Source organism: Triticum urartu, chromosome 4 (assembly GCF_003073215.2).
Source record: "Triticum urartu cultivar G1812 chromosome 4, Tu2.1, whole genome shotgun sequence".
Classification (NCBI taxonomy): domain Eukaryota; kingdom Viridiplantae; phylum Streptophyta; class Magnoliopsida; order Poales; family Poaceae; genus Triticum; species Triticum urartu.
Window position 1 is genome coordinate 151926939 of NC_053025.1, and position 20792 is coordinate 151947730.

Genomic DNA, 20792 nt, shown 5'->3' on the forward strand with positions numbered 1-20792 from the left:
CCAACTAGGCACCACTACTGATCATCGGGAAAGGAAACATAATAACGCTGAGAGTCCTCGTCGAACTCCCACTTGAGCTCGTACTCGTCACCTGGAGCGGAATCACCTGGACCTGCATCTGGAATTATAGTATCTGTGAGCCACAGGGACTCAGCAATCTCACACCCACGCGATCAAGACTATTTAAGCTTATAGGACAGGATAAGGCAAGTATATGTGGAGCTGCAGCAAGCGACTAGCGTATATGGTGGCTAACTTATTCGCAAAGGAGAGCGAGAAGAGGAGGCAAAGCGCGAGCGAGAAACTAGAAGGAACAACCTGCGCAAGCATTACTCCAACACCATGTCCACTTCCCGGACTCCGCCGAGAAGAGGACATCACGGCAACACACGCAGTTGATTCGTTTTAATTAATTAAGGTTTAAGTTATCTACAACCGGACATTAACAAATTCCCATCTGCCCATAACCGCGGGCACGGCTTTCGAAAGTTCAATCCCTGCAGGGGAGTCCCAACTTAGCCCATGACAAGCTCTCACGGTCAACGAAGGAAAAGACCTCCTCCCAAGACGTTCCGATCAGACTCGGTATCTCGGTAACTCAAGACACTTCGACAGGTTAAAACAAGACCAGCAACACCGCCCGAATGTGCCGACAAATCCCGATAGGAGCTGCACATATCTCTTTCTCAGGGCACACTCAGATTGTCCTAGGTACGGGTAGGCCAGCCCAGAGTTGCCCCTGGTGGCCACCGGTAGCTGACAGGTGGACCAACACTCAGAGGAGCACTGGCCCGGGGGGGTTAAAATAAGATGACCCTTGAGTCTGCAGAACCCAAGGGAAAGAAAAGGCTAGGTGGCAAATGGTAAAACCAAGGTTGGGCATTGCTGGAAAAGCTTTAATCAAGGCGAAACATCAAGGGGTTCCCATTATAACCCAACCGTGTAAGGAACGCAAAATCCGGGAACATAACGCCGATATGACGGAAACTAGGGCGGCAAGAGTGGAACAAAACACTAGGCGAGAGGCCGAGCCTTCCACCCTTTACCAAGTATATAGATGCATTAAGATAACATAGCAATATAATGATATCCCAACAAGTAAATAAATGTTCCAACAAGGAACGGCTCCAATCTTCACCTGCAACTATCAACGCTATAAGAGGGGCTGAGCAAAGCGGTAACATAGCCAATCAACGGTTTGCTAGGACAATGGTAGGTTAGAGGTTCAATCATGCAATTGGGAGGCTGACAAGCAAGTGGTAGGCATCGTAGCAGTGGCAAAGCAAAAGAGCGAGCAAACTAGCATAGCAAACATAGTAGTGATTTCGAGGGTATGATCATCTTGCCTGCACAGTTGTCAAAGTTGACTGGATCCTCACAAGCAAACTCAACGGGCTCCTCGGTAGCGAACTCGTCTCCCGGCTCTACCCAACAAGGCAAACAAGCAACAAGGATACAATCAACCACGTGCAAGACCAAGCAATATGATGAAATGATGACATGCTATGCGGGGTGCGATGCGGGATGCAAAATGCAAGATATGACAGGAAATGCATGAACCTGGCCTCAACTTGGAATTCCAAGGGTGCCACTGGATAGAGGGGATGAAATCGCTTGAAAACGATATAAAGATCATTGGAATCGGAGTTACGGTTTGGAAATGGCAAGCGTTTTAAGATAGGACACCGGTCTGCGATTTACAGCAAGTAGGCATCTAAATGCAACGAAATGAACATGCTACAGCCACCAAACATGAAAACAAAATACATGGCAGTGATGTACACAAGATGGTTAACAAAACACTAGCACTGAGCCATAGGAAAATTCATCCATTAAGAGGTTCAAACAAGCATGGCAAAAATGAATATGCAAAACAGATTCCAGACTTAGTGAAATTAACACTAGCCTGAAATTTCAGATCACGATGCTCTCTTTGGAGCAGCAAAACAACATGATAAATGACCTGAACATGACAAGTAAGAATATGGCATGGAGCTACTCAACAAGCTTAACAAAACACCCAAAGTGACCTGGGGCCAAAAGGGTTCACAAAATACTCTACCGAGCTCACGAACATAGCTCGAACACAATCAGTTTTCAGACTTAGTGCAAACTGAGACATGCAGAAATTTAACTCACGAAGGCATGTAAACGAGCTCGATGCACTCACTACGGTACAAGTCATGGCAAAGCAAGCATATAACCAGAAATAAGGCCCAATATTCTAGCTACACATGGAAATAACAAAGGCATAGCATGCATGGAACACTAACGGTAGCATCGGCAAAATCGCAAACAAGTTGACGATCTGCCCAGATTAACAACGAAGCAAAAGTTGAGCTCGATTGAGTCAACCTAGAGCACTCCACATATGCAAACGAAGACATGGATGGATAGAGCATAACATAAATATCAAAACTCCCTTAATGATCATCCTGGAAAGAGGCACGGATCACTAGGAAACAAGCTGGACATATAGCATCATGAACTAAAATATCCCAGACTTAGTGAAAATCACTAAGTCCCTGAAATCAGCAATCTCAGGTACCTCTCTTCGCAAGCTTGCACAAGACAACACACACATCCTAAAAATGCATGGGTGGCACCTCTGGAAAGAAGACAAAATGCTTAACAATTCATCCCAAAGGGGCATAGGCATATCATGCACGGATTAAACATGGCAAAAATGACAAAAGTGCATGATGAACTAACGGATCTGCAATTTAACTCACGAAGCCTCCTTCTAACAGCATTTTGGGAATCAAGATGAACTCAAATGCAAATGATGCAATGGAACTAAATGATGTACATGTCGAGACGAAGATTTTGATATATTATGCGCCCAAAACGGAGCTACGGTTGCGGAGATACAAGCAGTCAAAGTAGGCATAAAAATTCAAGAGGGGGGAAGGGAAAGTCAACCCTAGGGTTTCGAATTCCAGATCTGGATCTCGCGGCACTGTAGCAGTACTGTAGCTGGCGCGCGCGACGAGGTTCGCCGGGATCCCGCCGGAGCAGGAGAGGAAGAGGAGGCCGGGGCGCGGTCGCCGGCGGGGAGGCGCGGACGGCGGCGGCGGGGAGGCGCGGTGTAGCGGCGGGGTCGGCCGGCGTCAGGGACGCCGCGGAACGGCGCGGCGGGGCGCTGCCGGACCGGGGAGGCGAGCGGCGGCGGGGAGGCGGCCCGCGGCGGCGCCGGTCACCGGCGTCGGGGAAGGAGGCGGCGCAGGCGTCGGGGTCGGGCGCGGGGAGCGGCGGCGCGGAGACGGGCCGCGGGGGCCGGCCTCGGGCTCCCGGGCCTCGGCGGCGGCGATGTGGGCCTCGCCCACGTGGCGGCGCGGGATTCGCTGCGGCGGCGGGGCGGACGGTGTCCGGTCCGATCCGGACACGTCCGTCGGCGGGGGGGTTTGATCTGTTTTTTTTAGGAGGAGGACGGGGAGGAAGACGAGATCCGAAATGGAGGGTGTATATATAGGCATAGAGGGAGCTAGGAGAGTCCAAATGAGGTGTGGTTTTCGCCCACGCGATCGTGATCGAACGCTCTAGGACATGGAGCAGAGTTTGGTGGGTTTTGGGACAAATTTGGGGGGTGTTGGGCTGCAACACACACGAGGCCTTTTCGGTCCCTCGGTTAACCGTTGGAGTATCAAACGAAGTCCGAATGATACGAAACTTGACAGGCGGTCTACCGGTAGTAAACCAAGGCCGCATGGCAAGTCTCGGTCCAATCCGGAAATGTTTAATCCCCACACACGAAAGAACGCTAGAAAAGGCCACCGGAGGAGAACGAAGCGCCGGAATGCAAAACGGACAACGGGGAAAATGCTCGAATGCATGAGATGAATATGTATGCAAATGCAATGCACGAGATGACATGATAAGAGATGCACGAAAAAGAAAGACAACACACGGAGACAAAGACCCGAACCCGAGAAATAAATATAACTTAACGCCGGAAACAGCAAGAGTTGGATACAAATAGGGAAAGTTACATCCGGGGTGTTACAGATTTGGAGGATTCAAGATTCTGTGAAGCTCTTTTGACATTTAAAACTCAGAACTGAAGGTACTTAATAAACTCAAAAGCATTGATGATAACTCTTGTTGCCTAGAAACAGAGGTAGTTTACATATTGCATTGCTGGTGTTTGTTTATGTTCAGAGTTTAAGCATGTGTAGTGTAGTGTAGTGTAGTGAGCTTGTTCTAGTGTAGTGAGGTCTGAACCATTGCACGATGTAGTGTAGTGTAGTGAGCTCTGAACCATGTTTAGTGTTGAGTACTTCAAGTTTACTGAACCTATTCATTTTTGTGGACTTAGTGAACATGATAAGACAAGCCATATGCTCTATTTTTAATTAACAGTAATCCATGATCAGCAATAGTTTCTTTCACTAATTTTCAGTTAACAGCAATCCATGATTTTTTTCAGCTAAAACTATTCATGATTTTTTGTTGGGTGACCTATTAGATCTGGAATGGAAGCTCACATAAGTTGAGCTGATTTTTGTCCATATGAAAGCAGAGGACCATATGGTCTGTGGCCTTTTCATCCATATGAAAGTAGAGGCACATTGTGGTGCTAGTTTGCTGGGTTTTGTCTCCGACCATCGTGTCGTGATGATTTTGCAGGTACCCCGAGAGGCCCTTGAGTTTGCCGGAATGTCGATTAACTTCCGTTCCGGAAAATTCGGGTACTCCATATGTCTTATTTTCAGCAAAGGTCATGCTGAAATTTTCCGTGAATTTTAGCATGACTTTGCTAAAAATCGGACATATGGGGTACTTGCTACCAATGCATGGGCCGGGGTATCTTAGTACTTAATTAAGTAGGATCAACTGCCCCGCCATTCTTGCTGCATTAAACCATAGGTGGCAATAGAGCCAAGTGATTAGGCCCAACTTAGAATTCTCGTTAGCATCGATAAACCCTAGATGATAAACCCAACATAGGTGGCAATAGAGCCAAGTGATTAGTGCCAAGTGATTAGGCCCAACCTAGGGTGCCTCGGTGTCGATGAGAACCTAAATGATGTACGCTTAGGCTTTTAGGGTGCCTCGGCGTCGACAAAACCTAAATGATGAAAGCTTAGGCTTTTAGGGTGCCTCGGTGTCGACAAACCCTAAATGATGTAGTTTTGAATTATGAACGTAGGATATGTCGTCATCATCATCGGACGACGAAAGTCTCCCGGTGGAGTGCGACTGGTGCCATGACGATCGAGGTCTGTGCGACATGCCTCACCTGGACGATGATCGGCGCTTCAGCATTAAGCTCGAGGAGACCTTCGAAGTTGAAACGGTACACAACGATGACAAGTGTTATTTTCATAATTAAGCATGACTTCAACTATTTCAACGTGTAATTTTCATCTTTTACAATTCGAGTATAGCTTATCCCATGCCATGCAAGACGCTATGTCTTGGAGAGGATGGATTTTGAAGACCATGAAATTTCTGAAACAAAGAAAATTCACCTAAGGACTCATCACGATGTGGACTTTGAAGTAAATCTATATAATTCTGAGAGCGTAACCCATTTTGGTTGCAAAAATTGGGAAGCATTTTGCAAGATGTATGGTTTTGATGAGGGTATGCTTATCACCATGGATCTTGGTAATCCTGACATCAACCAAGACAATATGGACATTTGGGTCCTTGTTGATACGCCTCCAGTTCTACCGCTATGTGAGTTTCTCAAACATAGTTATTAGCTAATTTATATTGTTTATTTCAAAATAGTTGACAGCTTATTTCCATTGACAGCTTATTTTTATTGTTCAAAGAATGTGCGGGAGATGGTAGACAAAACCCACTACACCGCTGGCTCCGAATTAACAACTTACAAGGAGAAAAATCATTTGGTCAGATTTTGTACTGACATTGAGAACTACAATATTTACAATCAAACTCCTCAACATTACGGTAAATACGTGCCACTAGTGCATGTGTTCAACTACGGTAACTACCATGGAGATACCCTGGTAAGATTTTTACTATTACGACATCCGTGCATCTTTTGCATACTTCTAAAACTAGTACATCATTGCTAACTATGAAGTTATTACTATGTTTTTCAACAGATAATCCCAGAGAATTGTGTGCCTCATATGATGTATCTGAAATGTAGTGTTAATGTTTTGAACATACAGCCAGGTCGTCCTACGAATCTCAACTGTCCATACGAGATTTCTAAAAGAAGTGGAGACATGAAAATCAAAGGATGGAAAAAATGTATGGACAGTCGTAAGGAGCTTCTTGGAAGCAAAAGGAAGCGAAGCGCAAGAATTGGAGACAGGATGTTCTCCATTCTCCATAATGGAGAGTCAGGGTCTATATTGTTTTATGCTATTTTAGCTTAAATAGGGTATTTAGGTACTGCCTAATACTGATGATCATGTGCTAAGAACAATTAAGTAGGGTTGGTTCGAAGACTATCAAGATGATGATCGTATGACTTGTTATGAATAACGAGTAGAAGTTGTATGATGATGATTAGTAGGACTTGTTAGGATTAGTATTACTTCCGACAAACTCGATACTCGCGGTCTCGAGACTTGTAATGTTTTATCTTTGTTCGGTCTTTTGAATTCGGAGACTAATATGATGAATTGTATTCGGAGACTAATCTTCTATTGTATTCGATGAATCTGATGTTGCTGTGTGCTGCTGTCTATATTCTGTCCAATAATATATTCTGTAACCTGTGCAAAAATCAGAAAAGCAAAAAAAAATAAAACCTAATATTCATACTAATGGCGCACCACACAAGACACTAATGGCGCACTGTGATCATCACACTAATGGCGCATTAACTGCTGGTGCGCCATTAGAATGCCAAAGCACATGGATACATATGGCCCCTTGGGAGGCATTCTAATGGCGCACTGCAGGCTATACTAATGGCGCACTACGTGGTGCGCCATTAGAACACCAGATACTAATGGCGCACCGGTGGTGCGCCATTAGAATTTAATTCTAATGGCGTGATGCCAGTGATGCACCAGTAGTGCACCATTAGAAGGCAAACTCGGTGCGCCACTAGCATGCCTTTTCCTAGTAGTGCCCTGTTCGTTTAATGGGGATAACCCCCCCCCCCCCACTAAACTAACCACACCAACCCTCCCTCTACCACTGGCCCGTGGGCCCAAGGCCATTAAGTTAGTTTAATTAGGTAACAGTTTAATTACCCCCTGTGACTTTTACATGTGGGCCCGCCAACTAATTAGAGAAATTAAGTTAAATAAAGCCTCCTAAATACATGTGACACTTACAGGTCCCCTGTCCAGTTTGACTAGTCAAACTGTTGACTGGGTTGACCCAGTCTATGACATGTGGCCCCGTTTGACCCTGTTGACCAGTCAAACTATTGACTGGTCAACTGCTGACTCGACCCCCTAGACCCCACCAGTCAGCCTCTGTAGCTAGCACATGGTTGGGTACATTTAGTATTTTTTGTTTATTTGTGGATTAAAATAATTTTAGAATATTGTTTAAATCTTTGAAAATTCATAGAAAATAATCCGTAAGTCAGATGAAAAAGTTTTCTATATGAATGTTGCTCAAAAAAAATCCAACGAATCCGAATATGCGGTCCGTTCATCTGTCACATGCCCCTAGTATGCTAAATATGGAACTTTCCACCTCCGGTCATCTGTCTGACACAGGTCCGGAACCGGGAACACCTTCCCGGTTGAATTCTCCCTTCACCTATAACGTCTAGGACCGCGTTAGAACACGTCTAGCTATGCCTGTTGTCCTGTTATACACTTGCTTGCTATGTATTTACTGTTTCTCCCCCCTCTTCTCTTCGGTAGACCCCGTGGCGGCTGCCGATGTCGTTGTGATCGACTACGTCACCGACGACCCCTCCTTCTTGTCTGAGCAACCAGGCAAGCCCCCCCCTTTGATCATCCCGATATCGCCCATTTCTTTCCCTCTCATGCTTGCATTAGAACTGCTACTGCTTTCTGTATGATCCTACTCTGATGCATAGCCTGTTGTTGTTACCTGCTTTCATACCTTACCTGCTTATCCTAAACTGCTTAGTATAGGTTGGTTAGTAATCCATTAGTGACCCCACCTTACCCAGTTGCCTCGCTTTATGTTCGATGACTCAATCAACGTGATCGACGTCCAGGCCCCGACACCGCACATCACCCCCCTTAGTTGTACGACTCTGTAGAGTTTCCATCGAGTGCCGAGGGTGGAACCTCTTACATCACTCCTGATGAGACCTCTATAGTGTAGCTATATGATCGTGGTCATCGAGGGTGATTTCCTCCTTAACCACTTCCGTTATGGCTCTGTCGTGCAACCCCTCAAGTGTGAACCTCGAGGGTGGATCCTCTTACATTCACCTTGATGATAACATCGAGTGGATTTCACCGGGGGTGATTCCTCAGGTTTTCCCCTTGGTGTTAGACACATAGTTACTATGGTTACTATGACTTTGCACTGAGCCATGTTACTAAAGACGGGTCGGCCCTGAGGGGTACCCGCGCGAGCTTAATAGCGAGTGATGTGGAGTCGGGTTAACCTGGAAGGTGCCCGCGAGATACTTACGAGGCGTGGCCGGGCATTCTTAGCCCTTGCCGCAAGTACTCGAGACGGGGCGACGGGGTCACATCGATCCTGAGTCTTTGCTCGTTACTGCGTGCTCCTAATCCACTACGATTTGGATATTTGATCCGAGGGGCTTCTGGCCTGATAGCACTAACCATCACGTGGGCATAGTATGGGCGTTCTGCGTCGTATACATCAGCCGAAGCTTAATAGACGTCAGCGACTGAGTGGCGCGCGCCGGGTTGGACTGCGTAAGCTCCTGCCTTGTTGAAGGAGGTAGCTAGGTCTGCTCACCGGCCGCCCGCGCAACGTGCAGGAATTCCCGGGGAGATGGCCCATGACCCCTGGGGGCATAGGTTTAGTCCGGCGTGCTGGCCTCTCTATTAATCCTAGGTCGGGTTGCGGCGTATTGTTTGGCCGAGGCCGGGCATGACCCAGGAAAGTGTGTCCGGCCGGAGTTAATCGAGCGTGGTGGGTAAGTTGGTGCACCCCTACAGGGAAGAAAACATCTATCGATAGCATGTCCTATGGTAACAGACACTTGGAGTTGTATCCCGATCGATACAACTAGAACTGAATACTTGTGATGAGAAATGGATGGATATGAGAAATGGATTTGATGAATGGATAGTATGGCTCTGGGATTGCTTTCTCGTAGGGAGTCGAGAAAGGATCTCTGTCCGAGGTTGATAACACTACTCTTTACATTATGTTGATCTGTACTCTTCTATATGCTGTAAGATGCTTGAAGATGCTAGTCTTCGATAGGCTAGGCCTTTCCCCTTCCCTTCCGGCATTCTGCAGTTTAGTCCACAGATACAACCCATTCCTTTGATACAGATGCATACTTAGTTTAGATCCGATGTAAGTCTTGCGAGTATTTTGGATGAGTACTCACGGTTGCTTTGCTACTTCTTTTCCCCCATACCCAATTGTTGCGACCAGAAGACGGATCCCAGGAGCCAGACGCCGCCGCCGATGACTACTACTGCCCGAAGGATGCCTACTACTACGTGAAGACCGCCGACGACTAGGAGTAGTTAGGAGGCTCCCAGGCAGGAGGCCTTACCTTTTCGATCATTGTTGCTTTTGTGCTAGCCTTCTTAAGGCAAATTTGTTTAACTCATGTCTGTACTCAGATATTGTTGTTTCCGCTGACTCTTGTGTTTTCGAGTTTATGTATTTGAGCCCTCAAGGCCACTGGCTTGTAATATAAAGCTCATATTTATTTTAATTTGTGTCTAGAGTTGTGTTGTGATATCTTCCCGTGAGTCCTTGATCTTGATCGTACACATTTGCGTGTATGATTAGTGTAGAATTGAATCGAGGGCGTCACAGCAATCACCTAGTAGCGCAGGATATTGTCATCACATGCACGCCTGAACAGTGAACCCCCATATTAGAACGTGGTGGGTCGATGTTGTCATCCCGTGTACCTACTAATGGAATCACGATCACCGACGTCTCACCCCCAGAGACCGTCGACCCAGACAGAAAAATCGCCGTCACGGCTGCACATCCATGCCCTCCACCTCAAGTCGCCGTTCGTATATCGCACGTTCGGAGTAACGCCACCAAATGTCGGACCAGGCCCGATCAGCGCCCTCGCAACAACCCCAAGTACCACGCCGACAAGAGGAGCCATCGTGCCGCCAGCCGTCACAGCACCGCCAGATCTGGGCCACACTCTCACCCAATGGTTGCCGCCACCATGAACGCGCCCCATCGCATCCTGGCACAGGACCACGCGACCGCACCTCTGCGCCTGACATCCGCTCGCGCCACTCTCTTCAGAGTCGCACACCGTTGCCGCCCTCGCATCACCAGGCAAGCCTCCCCGCAAGCCGCCCGCGAGAAACGCCTCACCCCCACCTTCCTTGGCGCCTGCTCGGGCTTTGTCGGTAGCCCTCGAGTGATGACGCGACAAGATGAGAGGAGGGGGGAGGGCCTAGCGGCATCGGCGGCGGCTAGGGTTCCTCCGTGCCGCTAGGGTAGGTGACACGGTGATGAGGCCTCTTTTTCTTCTATCTGAATCCAGTTCCTGTTGGCCGAAATTATTAGGCAGTTGACATGCAATTAAGCTCTAGGGAGCTACATACCGCTGCCACACGCCGTGCACGAGTAATGCTGGACCAACTTAAAGTACAATTTTTATTACGTGATAGCAAACCTGTAGACTTGGGATTGGATTGAAGGGGGTGGGAGGGGCCCACACCCGTAAAAATCAAGGGCCGATAGAATAAATTAGGCAGGTTACATAGGATTTTGTAGATGAATTACGTAGGCGTAGCATTTTCGCCATCACTTCGTGCGTCAATGGTGATAGCGCCCACGGCGGTGCCGACTGTTGATGTCCGCGTTGCCAAGCCTCGTTACCAATACCACCTCATATCGATCAATCCACATGTTGAACACCATTATGGTCTACGTATCCATGCTGTGTTCTTCTTTCTTTTTTTCGACACATGAGCAAGCATTTGACCCTGGGTTATTAATATATTTTCCTGGGAATTTAGAGGCCGACGCACGACCCCACGATACTCCATGATCTATCATCATGGTGTACGCGTGAAGTACTACAAAAATGACAAGGAAATTAAGGTGTCCTTGCTAACGCATTATCTCCATCGTCGATCATAAATTTGGTCAAGGCAATTATACGCGTACGGAGTACAAAAACACGCATCTATGTGCTGTAGAAGAATGACACGGAAACTCAGCTGTCTAGCTAAGCAAATTCATGCTTCATGTTGATTTATGTTCGCGTGCGTACTATATATATACCCCGCCTCGCGCTCCATATCATCATCAACCGCTTCAAGGCACACAAATCAAGCTGCCAGATCCCAACTAGCTAGCTAGTCAGCTGCAAAACTCAGTGAAAAGGAAGCAAGACCGACAAATACTCACTCGATCATGGTGGCCATGGTGGTGCCGTCGGTGTTCGCCGCCTTCGACAAGGACGGCGACGGCAAGGTGTCCGCGTCCGACCTGCGGTGCGGCATGGCGGCGACCCTGGGCGAGGACGTATCGGAGGAGGAGGCGGCAGTGATCCTGGCCGCGGTGGACGCCGACGGCGACGGGCTGCTGAGCCAAGAAGAGTTCTCGAGGCTAGCCGCCGGTGCCCACGAAGAGGACGACGTTGACGTGAGGCAATGCTGTCTGAGGGAGGCGTTCGGGATGTACGCATCATCATCCACGGAAGCCACGACGACGACGATGATTACGCCGGCGAGCCTGAGGCGGACGCTGAGCAGGCTGGGCTCTCACGAACTGGGCGTGGACGAGTGCACGGCAATGATCTGCAGATTTGACCTCGACGGCGACGGTGCCCTCTCGTTCGATGAGTTCCAAGTCATGATGATGGCCTGATCATCGACTCTCTTCATGGAATTTTTCAAGACAGATATAGTGTTCACTTAATTCATGGATCGATCACATTCACATACTATGTACGTGTTCATTCTTTCTTTGTTTTGCTCGCACGATAACCCTCGATTTCTATGGATGCGTGTACAGATTCATTTGGAGTTAATCTTCTGCAAACTCGGCAGTGTCGAATAATATCATTTGGAGTTAATGTTCTGCAAAGTCGGCAGTGTCGCAGCTACTAGTACATCTACAACCGGTCCTCTCAAACGGTCGACATCCAAGGGAACAGTCTAATCACTGCTGCTGTCCTTATATGAGTTGGAAACTATTCTCATTGATTGATCACAGGTGTTACAGAGTACAACATATATGAAGAGTGTGGAGTTGCCAAACGCCCCTATAATGGTGGCACGCAGGCCAGGCGTGGCTGACTCGGTCACATAAATTACATACAAGAGGTGATACAAAATACATACGCTAACACCCTCCTCAGCCGGAACTCCATTTGGGAGGATGTTCAGGCTGGAGCGAAAATCAAAAAACACCTGTGATGGTAACCCCTTGGTGAAAACATCGGCAAACTGCGAGCTCGATGGAACATGAAGAACGCGAGCCTCGCCAAGAGCCACTCTGTCACGAACGAAGTGCAAGTCGATCTCGATATGCTTGGTGCGCTGATGCTGAACGGGGTTACAAGCGAGATAGGAAGCACTGATGTTATCACAATATACAATGGTGGCTCGGGTGGGCGGGTGTTTAAGCTCAAAGAGAAGCTGGCGCAGCCAACAGGACCCGGCGACACAATTTGCAACACCTCGATATTCCGCTTCGGCACTGGAGCGGGAGGTGGTGGCTTGCCTCTTGGAGGACCAGGAGATGAGGTTGGAGCCGAGGAACACACAAAACCCAGAAGTGGACTTTCGTGTGTCCGGGCACCCCGCCCAATCAACATCAGTGTAAGAGATGAGATCTGTGGTGGAGGACTTGTATAACTGAAGTCCGTAGTGAGAGGTACCCTGGAGGTAGCGAAGGATCCGCTTCACGAGCTGCATATGAGTGTCGCGAGGGTCATGCATGAAGAGGCATGCCTGTTGAACGGCATAGGAAATATCTGGACGCGTGAGAGTGAGATATTGGAGGGCGCCGGCAAGGCTGCAGTATAGTGTGGGGTTAGAGAGAGGCTGGCCATCATGAGAGGAGAGTTTGGAGCTTGTGTCGACGGGCATTGAAACGGGCTTGCAGTTAAGCATGTTGGCCCGTTCCAAAATCTCGAGAGTATACTGTTGTTGGCATAGGAAGAGACCGGACGTGTTGGGGGTGACATTGATGCCCAAAAAATGATGGAGAGCACCGAGATCGGTCATGGAGAACTCGCGTTTGAGCGAGTTAATGACGGAATGGAGTGTGGTGGGAGTGTTTTCCATGAGAATGATATCATCGACATAGACCAACAAGTATGCAATGGAGGCGCCATGGTGAAGAACAAAGAGTGAGGAGTCACTCTTGGTGGCACGAAACCCGAGGGAGAGAAGATACGCTTGGAACCGAAGGAACCAAGTGTGGGGGCCTGTTTGAGGCCGTAGAGAGACTTGCGAAGGTGGCAAACGTGGTCCGGCCGAGAGGAGTCGACAAACCCCGCAGGTTGAGAGCAATACACCGTCTCATGAAGATCGCCATGAAGGAAGGCATTCTTCACATCGAGCTGATGAATAGGCCAGGAGTGGGAAGTAGCGAGGCTCAGAACCACTCGAATGGTGGCCGGTTTGACAACCGGGCTGAAGGTCTCGCCATAATCAACACCCTCTTGCTGAGTGAAACCGCGAACAACCCATCGTGCCTTGTAGCGAGCCAAAGAGCCTTCCGAGTGGAACTTGTGACGAAAAATCCACTTGCCCGTGACCACGTTGACACCTGCAGGCTTAGGCACCAAAGACCAAGTAAAGTTGTTCATTAAAGCATTGTACTCTTCTAGCATGGCTTGTCACCAATGGGGGTCTTTGAGTGCAGACTTGTATGTGGATGGGATGGGTGAGATGGAAGGAGTAGTGATGTCCGCGAGGAAAAGGCGTTTAGGCATGAGATAGCCGGTTTTGGCTCGAGTGGACATGCGGTGTGCATTGTGGGGTGGCTGTATGGGTATGGCGTGGTGGGGTAGACGTGGCTGGGTGGGAGTGGTTGGCACGGAGGAAGAGGTGGATTCGCTAGGCACTGGCACAGTGCAGGACGTTGGATCCAAGGCGGATTCGTGGGCAGCAGATGAGGCAGACGCGACCGTGTGGGAGACAGGCGCGGGGGGCAAGAAGGGTCCACCGGACGAGGTGGGGGGCGAGTGCGAGCGAGCCGCGTGGGAGGTAGGTGCGGGAGGCGAGCCTGGGCCGGGGGAAAGTGACAGGCTGGTGGCTGCGGGCGAATCGGCTGGGCCCGGAGAAAGCGATGGGCTAGTGGCGTCGGGCGAATCAGGGAGAGGCGCTGAGCTAGGGGGTGGAGGTGGGATGCGGTGGGGCCCGGTGGGTGGGATCGCACATGGATCTAGAGGCGGGGGAGGATTGGCCAGTGGGATCGGCACGAGATCCAAGGAGGGCAGTGGGATGGAATGATCTGCATGGGGATCTTCTGTGGAGGAGGGCTTCTCGTGCCAAGATGTGGCAGGCTAATACGGAAACATGGTTTCGTCAAAAACGACGTGGCGAGGTACGATGACGCGGCGTGATGCAAGGTCGTAGCACCTGTATCCTTTGTGTTCTAGGGGATAACCTAAGAATATGCACCGAGTGGAGCGGGGAGCTAGCTTGTGAGCGGAGGTGGCATACAAGTTGGGTAGCATAAACACCCAAAAACGCAGAGATGGTCGTAGGTCGGGTGGATGCCATGGAGAAGAAAGTAGGGAATGTGAGAAGCAATGGCACGAGAAGGGCGCCGGTTGAGCAAGTAGGTGGCCGTGTGGAGGGCTTCTACCCAAAATGGAGGGGTGAGATTGGCTTGGATAAGTAGTGTGCGGATGATGTCATTCGTCGTGCGAATGAGGCACTCGGCATTGCCGTTTTGGGGAGAGGTATGGGGGCAGGAGAAGCGGTAAGCAATGCCATGGGAGGAGAAAAATGAACGGAGGGAGGTGTTGATGAACTCACCACCATTATCGCATTGCATGCTTTTGATGAGCACGTGAAATTGTGTTTGCACAAAGGCAAAGAAGCGTTGGAGGACGGTAGAGGTGTCGGACTTGTGGCGGAGGGGAAAAGTCCAAGAGTAATGTGTGTAATCATCCAACACGACAAGATAATATTGATAGCCTGAAAAGCTTACAACTGGGGACGTCCATAGATCACAATGAATTAAGTCGAAAGGAGAAAACATTTTGCTAGTAGACGGAGGAAAGGGAAGACGTGGCTGGCGACCTAATTGACAAGAGCTACATGGAGTATGTGGTTCTTTATTACAACCAGTGAGAAAATCATGAGGGAGGGAGGAAAAACTATGAGCGTCGGGGTGACCAAGGCGTCGATGCCACACATCCGATGAGGTGGTGAGGAATGTCGACGCCCTGGATGGAGTGGTGCCGGTGAAGGGGTAGAGATCGCCGGTGCTAGCAGAGATCATGAGAATTCTCCGAGTGCGTAGATCCTTCACAAGAAAACCACAGGGGGGAAATTCAACAGAGCATGAGTTGTCAGTAGTGAATTTGCGAACGGAAATAAGGCTAGTGACAACAGTAGGGGAAATAAGAATGTCAGTGTGGCAAAAATCGTGAGGGGTGAGGGTGGTGGATCCAGTGGCGGTGACCGGAAGCTGTTGCCCATTGCCGACAAGAATAGAAGAAGGAACACGCTTTAATGAAGAACGAGACATGGTCAAGTTACCTTGGGTGCCGGTCACGTGCGAGGAGGCGCCAATGTCCATGTACCACTCGGGGCGGGGTTGTGGGGGAAGCCGGAGTTGCTGTATGCGGCGTTCAGCATGGTGAGGTGCTCCCACGATGGCTGCTGCGGTGGGTAGTACGGGGATGGAGGTGTCGGCGGGTACATGTTGTAGGCCTGAGCATGGGCACCCGGACGGGGGCTGAGGACGCCAACGGCGTTGGGAGGAACCCAACCGGGGCGCGGCGACGGGAGCGCCATGCCATACAGGGCGAAGTACCCGGTGAAGGGCGCCGGCAAGGGCGCTTGGTGACCGCGTGCAGAGTAGTCGCCACGTCCACGACCGCGTCCTCGGCCACGTCCGCGACCGTGATCACCGTGACCGCGATCAGAGTGCGGCTGGGCGGGAGGAGCCGGGGCACGATCAGAGGGAGGCCAGTCTTAGGAGGAGCCGCTCGGGGGGCAATCGCCAGAGCCGCGCGAGCCGGAGCCAGAGCCTCTGGCTGGGCCGCAGTCACTGCCAGAAAGAGCGAAGGCCGAAGCGCTCTCTTCGGCGGCGTGCTGCGCCTGGGACTCCTCGACCAGAACCACCCGTGAAAGGACGGTGTCGAACGGGAGGCCCTGGTCCCCGAGGACGACGCGGATGGTGTCGAGGCACTTGTCAAGGCCATGGAGAAACTGAGTGGTGAGGCCGGTCTCGGTGACGGCGTGGTCGATGTCCGCGAGGCGATCGGTGAGGAGCTTCATACGGTGCGCATATTCGGCAACAGGAGATCACCTTGCTTGAGATTGCGATATTGCCAGTTGAGAATCATGTACCGAGCATCGTGATTGGCGAGGAAGAAATCGCGGATCTTCTTCCAGAGGGCATAGGTGGTGGTGGCGCCGACGACGTGGTCGACCATGGGGTCCGCGAGAGTGGCGTAGATCCAAAGAGCGACGTGGGCATCAAGCTCGTGGTAGGAGGCATCGGCGTTGGGGGAAGCGGGTGCTCGATGAGTAAGAGGACGCCGTAGCGGATCATCACCATGAGGAAGAAGGACTTCCACTTGTGGTTGTTGTGGTCGGCCGGGTTGAGGAGAAATTTGATGTGATGCGTGATGTGGTCGGAGAAGATGGGGTGGCGAGATGCCGGCGGTGGCGCAGGAGCCGGCGGAGCGGAGGTGAACAGGGGGGCGAACTGAGATCCGGAAGAGCCGGTGGTGCCCAGAGAGGGAGATGGGCTGGTCCCGAAGGCGAACGGCGGCGAGGAGGCCGTGGAGGTGGCCGAGGCGGTGTGGGCGGCGGGCGCCGTGAAGGAGAGCATTGGCGGTGAGGTGCCGGAGCGGGGAGCCGCGGAGGAAGAGGAGTCGGGCTCGGTCATGGGACTGGATATTTGATACCAAGTTGGAAACTATTCTCATTGATAGATCACAGGTGTTACAGAGTACAACATATATGGAGAGTGTGGAGTTGCCAAACGCCCCTATAATGGTGGCGCGCATGCCAGGCGTGGGTGACTTGGTCACATAAATTACATACAAGAGGTGATACAAAATACATACGCTAACAATATGTCTAGGTTATCTATATATCTCTATATCCAACCCATATATGAAAAGGATATAGGGATGTCGGGTCGTGTTCGGACAGTGTGTCACATAGTATTTGGCCCACTACGGACCATGCTTTCCATTTCTTTATTCTTGCTTCCTTCTCTCTCTCTCTCTCTCCATCAATTATTTGTGTGTGACCCATATTGGGGGAAAGTGGGGGCATAGCTCTATCCATGGACAAATCGGGGTTCAAAGCGGACATTGGCCGGACGCATCCACGAGTGTTTGAGGAGCCAAAATTTTCCATTGTGGTTGTAGATGCCCTTAAACCCTAGCCACCAAGAATGGATCTAGAGAGAGGGAGAAGGCGACTCGATCACCAACATCATTCAGGTTCCCTTACCTCCATGGGTTGCTCTGGCGGCGACGGGAGGAAGGGAAAACCTAGAACCTTGTCCTACGTGCATCAAGTAGTTTAGGGATTCTTAGTAAGGGTTTTGACTATGTATAGCTTTAGCTCCAGCTGTGGTGATGGCAGCCGCGAATAGGTGTCCTCTAGATCTCCCTTCGAAGCGATGGATCTTGCTTCTATTAGTATCGGATCTTTGGGAGAGGGTATGTAATGGCGTCCTTCGGATCTGGACTGGTCCACTATGTGTCATGATGTTGGCATCAAGATGGCCCTCCCTTTCCTGCCCCTTATAATGGTCGTGTTGTGGGCAGTCAGAGGTATCAATGAAACATTGCCCTAGTACGCGTTGGGGGTCAGGGAAATGTTCCTCGGACATTTTTGTGCAAGCGGCGTTGGTGTGCCTCATTTTCACCCCTTGGTGTTTCCCTGATGCAACAGATCGTTCGATAGGGGTTCGTGTTTCTTCCTTGATTTAGTGGCATTGTCTCCGCTGGAAGCTGGCAGAAGTTTTGTTCGGGAAATGGTTCGGCCCTGAGATTCCAAGTGCAAGCAAGGCTAGTATGATGGTAGCTTCTCCTCTAAAACTTTGGTCAAACTGAACCTTAACACAAGGACTTTCTGACCACATGATACAATGTTAGGCTGATTACGATGACATGTACCTAGGGTAGGGTCTTAGGCCTGACCTAGACGCCCTACCCAAGGACACTACACAAGAGTTCAAGGCCTACAAGGTTCAATAGGAGATACCGACTGAAATCCTCACGAAGTGCAATCCACTCGGATATCCCAATTCCACTCGACAATGGCTACTCACTTGACCGTACAAGAACCCACTCGAAGTACAAAATATCTAAAGTCACCCTAGGATGGCAACGGTCAGGCATTCACTCCGTCGTCATAAAGACCATTTAATACGGGCGTTACTAGTAACATTCAGGACTTAACTCTCATTGAACCCATGTATAACTGAGCCCTGTGAGGGGTCGGCGCACTCTATATAAGCCACCCCTCCCCTCTGGCACAAGGGTTCGCACCCCCTGTAACTATTCAACACTCCAATCGACAAGCCTCCGCGGCACCGAGACGTAGGGCTGTTACCTCCTTCGAGAGGGGTCTGAACTCGTAAATTTGTGCGTACAACCTCGCCGTAGCTAGGACACTGCCCAATCCTACGTACCCCCTACTTCTACTGTCAGACTCGTTCCCATGACAGTTGGCGCTCACCGAGGGGCAGGCGTCTGAGTGACTTCCGGTGAGGTTGAAATCTTTGATCTTCATCAACATGGTTTCCGGCGGTGGTTTGGCCCTGGGTTGCGAGATCCGTCTCGGCACACTAACCTTCATCGCCGATGATTCCGCCTGGCTTCGTGAAGCCCCCCTCAACGTCGAGGCTCTCCCCGTTCGTGAGACGACACACTTTCACGCGAGTGCCTACAGCGTCCTCTCGCGGCAGCCGTCGACTCAGTATCGGTCGGCTCCCGTGGTCTCTTCGCTCCCGCTGTCTGCTGCCGCAAGCGATCCGATCATTCGCGGCTCTAGCAGTGGGTGAAGCATGTGGTGGCTCATTAGTCGACCACCCCATAAATCATGGCGATTGAGCCCAATGAATCCCTCTATGGGTTGTTTGATCAGCCGACTGGCCATTCGGACACGCTTTCTGAGTGCAAGAGCAACAATCCCACGGCGGAAGTCTTCATGGTCGACTCCCAGCGCAGTCCGCCCGGATTCCGTCATGGCGGCGGCGACAGAAGTGGCCCGTCACACGACCATGATGAGTATTACCCTCAAGCCCTCACTTCAGAGCAGAGGGAGGAGCTACATCGCAGAAACATTCAAGCTCTCTAGACCCCCATCATTGGGGAGACCTCCGAGGCTCGGGCTTTGGAGGTTGCACGCTTAGCCACCCTGGCTGAGCGTACGGGCCTGGAGAATCTTCAGCAAGCACTCGACGACCATGCCCGCCGGCAAATTCCAAGTTCTAGTCGATGGCAATGACAATTGTTTTCGACTGGGCCTCGAGAAGAGTGTCAGGTATACCGTACCCCGATCCATAATGTTGTAGCGGATGCACGTATTGCAGATTCGATTTAGCCATCCCATTCTGAGGCTGGTAGAGGGTTGCAGCAGATTCGAGCACTGCTCAGGGCAGCCGGGGAACAGAACTCAGCTGTTTCTCAGTTGCGCAATAGGATTCACAGAATGTCTATCGTGGCGGACATAGTTTAGTCAGCACACAGCCCAAGGTCGCCTCCGCGGTGTGAAGATCGTGGTTATCGCCAAGACTAATACCTTGGTCGAGGCCACGGGCAGTTTGATCCTCGATACCACCGTGATGACCACCGTCGAATGCCTACGCCCCCTCCGAGGGGCAGTTTGTACGCGCCCCGGCGGTATGATGATAGGCGCCCGTACGGTGATGAGCGGAGAGTTCGGGTCGACCCAAGAGAGCCTGGGTTCAATGCGAGCTTAGTCCTTGTATAGGGCCTGGTTGATAGAGGCAGAGCTAACAGAGAAGGGCCAGACAGAGATCGTCTGAGTGGAAGCAGCGCGTTCGTCTCTGGGCCCGAATGTTTCAGCAGAGCCATCCGAGCAGCCGAGATCCCGCTCAACTTCAGATTGGCTGCGGGAGTGAGAAAGTTTACTGGAGAGTCGAAGACAGACACATGGTTGGTAGATTACCGAGTGGCGGTGCAGATTGGTGGAGGCAACGATGACGTAGCCATGAAGCACCTCTCCTTGATGCTTGAAGGTTCGGCCAGAGCTTGGCTGAATCAGTTGGCTCCTGGAAGCATATTATGTTGGGAAGATTTGGCCCAAGTGTTCATCAAGACATTCGAAGGCACATGCAAGCGCCCCGCTGGGCTGTCTGAGTTGCAACATTGTGTCCAGAAACCGAATGAAACTTTGAGGGATTACATCCAGCGGTGGACTACACTTCATCATCTGATGGAGAATGTTTCAGAGCACCAAGCCGTCTGTGCTTTCAAGGAAGGCATACGATACAGAGAGATCACATTGAAATTCGGTCGCTCCGGGGCCATCACATGGAGATAGCCA

The 20792-nt window shown here is 50.5% G+C and overlaps 1 protein-coding gene across 1 annotated transcript; it reads left to right on the top strand.

The window, feature by feature from the left end:
- The first annotated feature begins 11390 nt into the window (after positions 1-11390).
- On the top strand, positions 11391-12065 carry LOC125553711 (probable calcium-binding protein CML25/26). Its single transcript, XM_048717446.1, has one exon. The coding sequence runs from the start codon at positions 11476-11478 to the stop codon at positions 11929-11931; it is 456 nt and encodes a 151-aa protein (XP_048573403.1). The 5' UTR covers positions 11391-11475; the 3' UTR covers positions 11932-12065.
- Positions 12066-20792: the final 8727 nt, after the last annotated feature.

Bases quoted from the DNA above. Each gene is read 5' to 3' on its own strand.
- LOC125553711 (XM_048717446.1), top strand. From the start codon at position 11,476: ATGGTGGCCATGGTGGTGCCGTCGGTGTTCGCCGCCTTCGACAAGGAC.